Source organism: Gossypium hirsutum, chromosome D10 (assembly GCF_007990345.1).
Source record: "Gossypium hirsutum isolate 1008001.06 chromosome D10, Gossypium_hirsutum_v2.1, whole genome shotgun sequence".
Taxonomy (NCBI): Eukaryota; Viridiplantae; Streptophyta; class Magnoliopsida; order Malvales; family Malvaceae; genus Gossypium; species Gossypium hirsutum.
Window position 1 is genome coordinate 53,463,176 of NC_053446.1, and position 11,234 is coordinate 53,474,409.

The window sequence follows — 11,234 nt, forward strand, 5'->3', positions numbered from 1 at the left end:
TATGATGGCTCATAACAAAGTTGATAGCACTCGGTTGACCACTTCCGTTTGTCCATCTGTTTGGGGATGGCAAGTGGTTGAAAACAACAACTTAGTTCCAAGCTTTCCCCAAAGCGATCTCCAAAAATGGCTCAAAAACTTCGCATCTCGATCAGAAACAATCGTCCTTGGGATGCCATGCAAACGAACAATTTCCTTAAAGAAAAGATTAGCAATGTGAATGGCATCATCAGTTTTTGAACAAGAAATAAAATGAGACATTTTGGAAAAGCGATCAACAACAACAAAAATAGAGTCCTTCCCCGTTTTAGTCCTAGGCAATCCAAGGACAAAATCCATGGAAATGTCCTCCCAAGGTGCGTCGGGTATAGGGAGCGGCGTATACAACCCGTGCGGCTTAATCTTGGATTTGGCCTTCTTGCACGTCACACATCGCGCACACACTCGTTCAACGTCCCTTTTCATTTTCGGCCAATAAAATGCTCTTGGAGGGTTGCTAAGGTTTTTCCAACGCCAAAATGGCCCATAAGGCCTCCGCCATGCGCCTCATGTACTAATAGGTCTCGTATGGAACTCCGCGGCACACATAATTTTCCTTCTCTAAAAAGGAATCCGTCGCTCCTATAAAACTTATCAATAGCAACACTTTCACAAGCAACAAATATTTCTCCAAAATCATCATCAGCAGGATATAAATCTTTTAACAATGCAAAACCAAGCAGTTTAGAGTCCAAATACGACAAAAGGGTATACCTTCTTGAAAGAGCATCAGCTACGATATTTTCCTTACCCTTTTTATACTTAATGACATAGGGAAATGACTCTAAATACTCTACCCACTTAGCATGGCGTTTGTTTAATTTGTGTTGTCCTTTAATGTGCTTTAACGCTTCATGATCCGAATGGATCACGAACTCCTTCGGCCACAAATAATGTTGCCAAGTCTCGAGAGCGCGGATAAGTGCATACATCTCCTTGTCATAAACGGGGTAGTTTAGCACGGCACCATTCAACTTTTCACTAAAGTAAGCGATCGGCCTCCCGTCTTGAGTTAACACGGCACCTATTCCAACACCTGAGGCATCACACTCAATTTCAAATGTTTTAGAAAAATCAGGCAGTGCTAACAACGGAGCTTTAGTAAGACAATCTTTAATAATATTAAAAGAATTTTCTTGCTCTTCGCCCTAATGAAAAGTCGAATTCTTCTTGATAGTGATTGTCAACGGTGCAGCCAACGTGCTAAAGTTGGGTACAAATCGCCTATAGAAACTTGCTAGGCCATGGAAGCTTCGCACTTGGCTTATGCTCGTTGGTCTCGGCCATTCTTGAATCGCCTTAATCTTTTCGCTATCTACTTCGAGGCCCTCCGAGCTAACCACGAAACCTAAAAAGATAACTTTGTCAGAACAAAATGTACACTTTTAAGATTAGCATACAAAGTCTCTTTTCTAAGAACTTCCAAAACAGCTCGCAAATGAATTACATGCTCATCCATCGATTTGCTATAAATGAGGATATCATCAAAATACACAACGCAAAACTTACCAATGAAATTTCGTAAAACATAGTTCATAAGTCTCATAAAAGTGCTAGGGGCGTTGGTTAAGCCGAATGGCATTACCAACCATTCATACAAACCATGTTTCGTTTTAAAAGCGGTTTTCCACTCGTCACCTTCGCGCATTCGAATCTGATGGTATCCGCTTTTGAGATCAATTTTTGAGAATAACTTGGCACCACTTAACTCATCGAGCATATCATCTAAACGCGGTATGGGATGCCTATACTTGATGGTGATTTTATTTACGGCACGGCAATCGACGCACATGCGCCACGTTCTGTCCTTCTTTGGTACCAACAAAACCGGTACAGCGCATGGGCTAAGGCTCTCTCGAATATAGCCCTTTTCCATGAGTTCGTTGATTTGACGTTGAAGCTCTTTGGTTTCTTCGGGATTGGTTCGGTATGCTGGCCGATTAGGAATAACAGCTCCGGGCATAAAATCGATTTGGTGCTCAATCCCATGAAGTGGTGGCAAACCACTTGGCACTTCATCCGGAAAAACATCTTTGAAATCCTGCAAGAGAGACAAAACAGAAGAAGGGGGATCTCCGGATAAGTCGTTAGTATTAAACAAATTTTCCTTATACATAAGTACAAGGATCGATTGTTTTGCCAAAAACGCTTTTCGAACATCATTTGCTTTTGCAAAGACATTCAATTTTTCACTCACTTTTTCTTTTTCTTCTTTTTCTTTTATCGCTCTCTTTTCATTCTCTTTTTTAAATTTTCTTTTTTTTTTCATTTTTCTTTTCTTTTGTATTTTCGCTCTTTTCTTTTTCTCTCATTTGATCTACAGAATTTTTCAACTTAAGTTGATCCTCATAAACTTTCTTTGGCGTCAATGGTGCTAAGGTTACATTTCTCCCCAGATGCTTGAAAGAATATCGGTTTGAGTAGCCATCGTATATAACTCGACGATCGAATTGCCATGGACGGCCCAATAACAAGTGACCCGCGTGCATCGGAACAACATCGCAAAGCACTTCATCGGAATATTTTCCAATGGAAAAGGAGACTAGAACTTGCTTTGTCACCTTTAACTCTCCTCCATCGTTGAGCCATTGAAGTTTGTACGGAGTTGGATGCTTGGTGGTTGGTAGATTTAATTTTTCCACCATGAGAGTGCTCGCTACGTTCGTACAACTTCCTCTATCGATGATGACACTACATAGCTTTCCTTGTACTTGACAACGAGTATGGAAGATGTTCTCTCGTTGTTGTTCATCGTCGATGCTTTGGATGCTTAGACTTCTTTTAACAACGAGGAGTTCTCTATCAAGAGCGTGTTCAACTTCTTCATCGTTCTCAGAAACGATTTTGGGCTCGTCTTCAAGTTCTTCCTCCTCCGATTCGATTTCTCCATTTGCTCGAACCACCATGACATTGCGGTTGGGACATTGATTCGCAATATGGCCCCTTCCAAGGCACTTAAAACACTTAATATCTCTTGAACTATTAGCAAATGAATTGGTTGCCTTACCTTTGCTCTTATCGCCCATAGGTTTGTTTGCTTTGGTAGGCACCATTGGCTCTTTGGCACGGATTGGTGGATTAGTTTTACTCGAACTTTGCCCCCATCTAGTTGTGCTTGGGGTAGGAAAACTTCGAGAGGTACTCTTTCGCTTGAGTTGCTTCTCCACCTTAATGGCCATGTGTACCATGTCCACTATCTCAACATAATGTTGGAGTTCCACAATGTTAGCGATATCTCGGTTGAGACCAGCAAGGAATCGCGCCATTGTTGCTTCACGATCTTTTTGGACATCGGCTCGGATCATTGCGATCTCCATCTCTTTGAAATAATCCTCAACACTCTTTGAACCTTGAGTGAGATTTTGAAGCTTTTGATAGAGTTCCCGATGATAGTAGGAGGGAATGAAACGACGTCGCATCACGGCCTTCATCTCGGCCCAAGTGGATATTGGTCGTTCCCCATTCCTTCTTCGGCTCGTAGTGAGTTGATCCCACCATATCATAGCGTAATCGGAGAATTCTATGGCCGCCAACTTCACCTTTTTGATCTCGGAATAGTTGTGACAATCGAAGACCAATTCAATCTTCTTTTCCCACTCCAAGTAAGCTTCCGGATCAGACTTTCCTTGAAAGGATGGAATGGATAGTTTAATGTTCCTTAAGTCGTCATCCATACGTCTTTGATTCCGATTACCTCGGTTCCTTTGACCTCTTCTTCCTTCACTTATGTTTGATCCTTGATCACTTTCGACTTCATTCGGATCATATAGGTCGTCTTGATTGATTTCCAATTGGTCTCGCTCTCTTTGCGGCCCTTGGGGTGTACGCTCTCGTTGATTTCCCAATTCAACTCGATCCAACCGTTCGTTAATAGATTCTAACTCACCTCGGATCATGCGTTGGATTTCTCGTAACAAGGCTTGTTGAGCCAAATCCGGCACTCCACCTCCTCCAGGCCCAATGTTTCGGATTGGTTGCCTTCCACCTCCTTCCGCCATATTTCGTTCAGGACTTTGAGACATGTAAATAAAAACCTCACAGCAAAACCCTCACAAAATCTCTCACAGAAAGAATAAACACTCCACTCGTGTTTCACTCAATTTCGGCTTTTAACTTGATGTAACTCTCGTGCCTTTTACCACTCACTTTCCTCTCGTGATTTCGTAAGCGACTCGTCGTGACCTTATCGTAGTTCAATGGGTCGGCTTCAAATGGCTTTACAAGGGATTGATGTTGGGTTACGGGTAGGCTAAAAGAAACAAGAAAGGCTTTAGGCTAAGTGTGGCTTAGAAGATGAATAGAAGAGAATGCCAAACTTACAAACTCGAAACACTTTTTTTTTATATCGAATTTTTTTTAATTGCGTGAAATTTCACTACGGGGGATATAAAAGAGTGTAGAATGAGATTTTGGAAAAATTTCTATTGAAGTGTCTCCAGACTCTTTTTTTTTACGGATCTTTCACGTTCTTTTCGTCCGCACCTAAACCGTATGCAATTTTTTTTTTCAAATTTTTTTTTCGAACTCTTTTTTTTACGTACCTATTTCAAATTGACTTCGAGTGCTCGTACTTCTCGTTTTTACCAGCTCTGATACCAAATGATACGACCTCGGTTTAGTAGTTGAACTCGAGTCGTTTAGTTCCCGATCGTAAACGAAGAAGTATATTAGACAAGAAGAAGATAAAATATATTTGAGTTCAAAGAAGTAAAGTAAGTCCGTGCAAAGTTGGATATGGATTTGGTTTAAGTCGAAATGGTATGACTAGAATGGTCGAGTTCGGTTTAGGATTAATTAAGAAATGGTATTTGGTTTTGGTACGTTTTGGTATTTGGGAATTGGTACGAAATGGTAAGGGATTTGGTACGAAATGGTAATGGTTCAAAAAGGTCAAGAGTGAACCAACACTAAAGAAAAGTGTCGACCCGAAACTTATAGGACCAAATTGAGTTGGAAATGGTTGATAAGGACCTTGACCCGATACTTAGTAAAGTATGAACCAAAGGTATCAAAGGTGAACGCCACACTCGGGTTTAGGGAGTGATAAGTTCGAAAGAAAGACTCGGAAAGACGCCACTAGAAGCTAGATAAGTCTTACATCCCGAACGAAATTTGAGAGAAAATGCCTCACAAATTTGGCAGCAATTCGTTACTTAAAAATGTCAAAAAGTTCTTTACAAAATGAAATTTCAGCTATTTATAATCAGCAACTAAGTTAGCCGGATAGTCACATACATTTTCTTAAAAGCTAAGCTAATGAATTCTTCAATGGCTTGGCTAGGTTCGGCTGAACTTGGAAAGCTTCCAGAATTCACATTGAACCTTGGACAACTTGAATGGTGCATGGATGAGCTAGATTCGGTCAATGTGCATAAATAAGCTCATTTAATTTGTAGCTTTTGCTGAAAAGTGACCAGCCATTAAGAGGGATTTGAATGGCCAAATGAAGTGTGAACACTCGGTTTCAAAGAGTCTTTGTGTGTGAACATTCCAAAACCGAAAAGCCAAGAGTGTGAACTTCATGTGTGAACGGCATTATGCTGGTTCTTGAATCATTTAAAATCAGCTGAACATTCCTCATGCATGTAACGCCACATTCATTGAACCTATGATGCATGCACCTAGCTTAAATGCTTCCACCCACATTCGGCCAACCTACACAACATGAACAAATGAATTTAGTTGATCATTATTCAGCTGAATCATATTAAAAACGAAATTTAGACAACATTAATCCAAATAATTAAAACAAAACTCAATTAATTAAACTAAGTCTAATTAATTCAGTTTGGACAAGACACATTAAAACATGTATTAAGACTTATTTATGAGCTGTAGGAATTTAATTTGACTTAATAACATATAAGAAAACACAATTAATCATGCATAATTAAGTTTGACCAGATTTAAGACCAATTTAATAACGAAAATTAATTAAGCTTGTAAATAACTAATTTAACTAACTCAATTAATTATTTCAGCTACTATATGATTGACTAAGTTATTTTGAGCTAATTTTGAGCTGGTTCGAATTTAATGAGCTGAAGTGGAGCTTAATTCAGCTCGTAACAAAGTGCAAGGAAGGCTCATCGAGTTTGTCCAAGCTTCATCAATGCGTCCAACCAAAGTCTCGCCCCAAACTTGATCTACTAAGGCATAAACAACCTCCTTGAATTGTTTAGCTCGTGATCAGGTGATTGGACCTTGAGGCAGCTCCAAAGGCTCCTTGCTCGAGCTAGGTTGGACTTGAGGCGTGGCTATATCATATGAGCGGTCACATCATCACTTAATGATCCATCAAGACATATATGTCGAGAGCTTAATGGAATTTAATCCATGAGCGCTGTTTTTTTAAAGACTTAATTTTTAGGACTTTTTAATCAATTTAAGCAAATTATATATTGACTATGCATTTCGTCAACTTAAGCAAATTATTAATATTGACCATTTTTTTTCCAGATGTAGACTTCCTTCTTCAAACATAAAAAGAAGTTGATGCAAAAACTATTTTATATCTAGTTGAAGCTTAATCTTAACGCTGTCCACAACGATTACAAATTGGAGATGTAATTACAAAAGTATTAGCTTAGACGGTGTGTGTGTAGATACCCATTTTCAACGGAATTAAGCAGAAAGAATTGAAGACATTTAAGGATAGAATACTGTCTAACAACAAACCAAAAACAGTAAAAAGAATAAGATATAAACATAAGCAATTTCTCATCTTTGGGGAAAAAAAGGAAAAGAAAATACCCCATGAATTTAGATTTAGCAAAGACCGAAGGATGATTACCATTTGCCAATGTTGTTAATGTCCAAGTTCGACAGATAATTGATTAACATCTGCATGCTTATATTTGTTTATTACTGACTCCATCTATCTAAAATCAAATCATTCCTGCAATAAGTCAAACATGCTAAATTCCATTCAGTTATCCAAACATATATAAAGCATTATCTCACCTTTGAACGCCATGGAGAAAGCCAAAAGCATAACTCCATTTACAAGCTTCAAGATGGAAGAGGAGAAGAGGGACAAAGTAACATGCACAACTTTTGACCTCATATCCACTCTTAAAAAAGGTATATAAATGGCTAAAAGGATAAGGATCAATGGGGATATTTGATCTGTTTTGGCTTTCTGGAGAGGAAAACCTTCTAGCCTTCGATAAATAAACAATTCTGGAACGGGGTTCCATGGCAGTGAAACCTAGACGAGGAAACAAAGGTGAAATGGATACTTTTCTAGGATAGAATGCAGGCATTTATCTTTCTTGGGTTAAAACTGAGATGGTGTGATTTCATCAAATATTAACCGAAGCTTTCATCTATAGTGATGGTCAGCCAAAATACAATTAACATACTTCATAAAGATAATAATAACTTATGACAAGAACTGCTGCAAACAAAAATATCTCTTAGAAACCACAAGCAAACTCTTTCATGTATTCTTTAAATGATAACTGTACGAGTCACGGTGTCTGAAATGAGCTATTTATGTACAGAAGTTCCTTATATGTTGACCACAACACCTTAATCAGAAGGGATGATTGTGATCCGAAATGCATGTGCTGAGAACCGCAATGGGAGGGTAGCACCCAGCTTAATAAGTAGTTTATATAAACAATTGCATATACTAAATTCTAGATGACAAAAGAAAAAGTTTAAAATCAGAAATGTACGACTCACAATGTCTAAAACAAGTTATTTATGTACAACGAAAGTTCATTATATGCTGACCACACCTTAATCTGAAGGGAAGATTGTGCTCCGAAATGCATATGCTGAGAACCACAATGGGAGGCTAGCACTGTTCTTCACAGAGTACATTTCTTTCCACACTCGACTCTTCTGATGGTATACTAAGACCTGCTTGTGAGTTGCCAAGAATATACATTCACCAGTTTGTGCAATGGGGAATATGCCAGGCACTAGTCCCCTAATGCATCTAAGGCTCACTCTATCCACCATATACCACACTTCTTTTTCGTAGTCTTTCATTACCCAAATATTCATCCATGCGTCCGAAATCTGAATCAAAGATAAGCATCCATCGGAATCCAACAAATAAACTCGATTTCCAGTCCCATAACTCACTTCATCAGGCAAAGAAATCTTCCTCCAAACATCATAATCAAGATCAAGTGCAAGTATATAGGAACAACTACCGGTCAACCAATGAAGGGCGCCGTTAACAAATACAACTTGGTTCTTGTTCATATGAGTGAAATGATCGTCTCGATGTGAAACAAACTTCTTCCACTTATTTGAATCCGAATCAAATATCAAACATATGAAAGTCCCATCAGGTCTATGACCAAACGTACGATGATACCCTGCTAACACAACATTAAACTTGTTCTTTGATACATCACATGCTAAACCAACAAGCGTGGCTTCGCCATCGGGATAAAACCGAGTAACAGGCCTCTCCCTACACCTAGGAAGCAACTTAAAGTCTCTAGTCATAGGGTTACAAACGTAGTAAACACCCTTATCGGGAATGCTAGAGCAACACAGCAAGCCATTACATGAAGCTCTGACCTTGACTCTATCTTTCAAGAAATCCAACGAGACTTCAGAGACACCCCTCAAATTATCAACACAGACCAAGCTTGATCTGGATTCTGGTGAACCCGAAGTCTCAATCAAGACCATTGGGTTCTTAGCAGACACCTCATTATAGAGTTTTATGAAATACTTGTCAGAGACTAATCTATACCAAAGTTTGCAAACAGTTTTGGTTTTGAAAAGGGGCTTTACAGGCAATCTCGCAAGGATTTGAAGGATAACTTCATCAGGAAAAATACCCATCTTTCAAATTCATAATTCAATCAAGAAAAGCGAAAGAAGAAAGAAAATCAAGGTTTGCTTACCAGGAGAATGAATGGGGATTTCAACTGAAACAACAAAAAAGAAAGCCTTTTGTTTAGCTTTGTGGGGTGGGGGGGGGGTTGAAGAATCGAATAGTAAAGCAAATTATGGGAAGAAGAGGATGATGGTAGTTTTGAGGCAGATTAATTAGCGATCTGATAGGGAAGAAGCTTTTTCAGTTTTGTTGCCGAAGGGAGCGAACCGCAAAGCGATGAAATAGCAGAGTCAAGGGCTAATGGGTCCACTACGCATCCATGAAAATATAACTAAATGGGCTTTTTCAGCCGATTGATTTTGTCCAAATGAAACCAAGGATTTTGGTTAAGAAAATAAAGGTTAAAATCTGCTATTAGTCACTATACTTTGAAAACAATTAGGATTTAGTCCTTTTACTTTAAAAGATAAAAATCAACTCTTACTTTTTTATTTAAAAATCTCACTCAATAATTAAAATTGTAAGTATTTTCTGTCAAAACTTGTCAATTTAAAAATTTGATTAGGCTATCATCATATGATGTGACATATAATTAATAGAAAATAAACATGATAAGTTAATAAATTTTAACAAAAAACTACTAACAAACATAATGATTCGATTAAGAATTTTGGATTAAACTTTTTAACCTTTAAAGTATACAGGCTAAATCTCAAATTCTATATAATAGAAGGACTAAGAGCATATTTTAACCAAAAATAAAATGCATAAAGGTACACAAGAAAATAAATAGATATTTCATAAATTTAATAAAATAAAAAATAACATCTTGAGGTAAATAAATTTATTGTCGAAGAAAATGTCCTTCCAATAGTGTGTGTAGTCGGTCGGTTCAGTTTTTTTATGCCAAAAATCGAATAAATCGAATTATTCATGTAAACCGAATAAATCAAACTAATCTAAGGAGAAAATTTGAGTAAACCAAATAAAAATTTTTTGGTTCAGTTCGGTTCGATTTTTCAATTTATAGATTTTTTTAGTTGAAAAGAAATTTCTAATTGAGGTACTTATAATTTTAGTTCCTTTAATTTTTTTAACATAATTTTCTTCTTTATTCAATTTAGTATATCATATTAGTTTTAATTTTATTTTAAATTCATTATAAAAATATTAAAAATTAAATTAAACAATTTTAGTGAACTCAAATAATATTTATTTTCTTACATGATCAACATACAATTTCCATGTCTTCTATTATTCTTAATAGGTATATATCAATTTGGTTTTTATTTATATTTTAAATATTAAAAAATTAAAATAAATATCATAAAAATTTTAAATTGTAACACTCTAACCCGTATCCATCTCCAGAATAGGGTTATAGAGCATTACCGGAGTTTACAAATTAATTTACAGACATTTCATTTCATCAAACATTCATATTTAAAATCAATCAAAATCAAAACATTAATGAGCTAACATTGGCCAATTTATCTCATACATGTCATTATAACCAGAATCAAAACATCCAAAATTATCGATAGAATTAATGGATAGTGTGATAAACATTCATACATCCATTCAATGTATTATTCCCCTTTTTATCAAATATATCAATGTTTCATCAATTTTCATACAATGAACATTCAAATCATATTCACATAAATAGCATACATTTCAAGCATTTAAGAATATAATTCAAGTTACACGAACTTACCAGACTAAATTATAGAAATACCAAAAATTTAGGGATATTTTAGTAATTTTCTATTTTCCTCGAATTTCTACCCAATCATGATCTAAATTAATATTTCATTCAATTTATTAATTTAAATAATAAAACAATTCATTTAATGCAATTTGGTCACTTTTTGACATTTTTACCAATTTACCCTTAAAATATTACTTTTATTCAATTTAGTCCTTGAACCTAAAACGTGCAAATTGGCCATTTTTAATGAAAAATCGTGCTAGTTGAATAATCATTTATTTTACTCCTCCTCCTCTCCATTCCACATCCTTAATGTATAATATGCTTATATGTAACATTATCTATAATTCCATCATTTATTTATATATTAATTCAAAGCTGTCCACTTGAGTCATAGTCACTAAATTATTTATATCTTGAGATACGGAACTCCGAATTAAGATCCTCTAAATTCCTATGAAACTATACTCACATATCTTATTACTATAAAATTTTTAGAATTTTTGGTTGAGCCAATAAGTACAGTTTATTCTTTAAAATTCCCCTGTTTCACTGTTTGACAGTTCCGACCCCTCTTCACTAAAAATTAATTATCTCTTTGTACAGAATTTGTATGATGTTTCAGTTTGTTTCTATTGAAAATAGACTCATTCAGGATTTTAAACATATAAATTT

At 36.3% G+C, this 11,234-nt stretch overlaps 1 protein-coding gene across 4 annotated transcripts; it reads right to left on the minus strand.

Annotated features, from left to right (window-relative positions):
* Window positions 1-5,155: 5,155 nt before the first annotated feature.
* Window positions 5,156-9,134, minus strand: LOC107916218 (F-box protein At5g49610). Of its 4 annotated transcripts, XR_005919745.1 has the most exons (3): window positions 7,785-9,134; window positions 6,833-6,937; window positions 5,156-5,694 (listed from the first exon to the last, which is right to left on the minus strand). XR_005919745.1 is itself a non-coding variant. In XM_041103273.1 (2 exons), the coding sequence occupies exon 1, from the start codon at window positions 8,851-8,853 to the stop codon at window positions 7,786-7,788; it is 1,068 nt and encodes a 355-aa protein (XP_040959207.1). In that variant the 5' UTR covers window positions 8,854-9,134; the 3' UTR covers window positions 5,679-5,694; window position 7,785. The 4 variants fall into 4 exon arrangements, 3 of the variants coding, with proteins under 3 accessions (XP_040959207.1, XP_040959206.1, XP_016700861.1); XM_041103273.1 differs by lacking the exon at window positions 6,833-6,937 and having other exon boundaries at window positions 5,679-5,694; XM_041103272.1 differs by lacking the exon at window positions 5,156-5,694 and having other exon boundaries at window positions 6,269-6,937.
* Window positions 9,135-11,234: the final 2,100 nt, after the last annotated feature.

Bases quoted from the DNA above. Each gene is read 5' to 3' on its own strand.
- LOC107916218 (XM_041103273.1), bottom strand. From the start codon at position 8,853: ATGGGTATTTTTCCTGATGAAGTTATCCTTCAAATCCTTGCGAGATTG.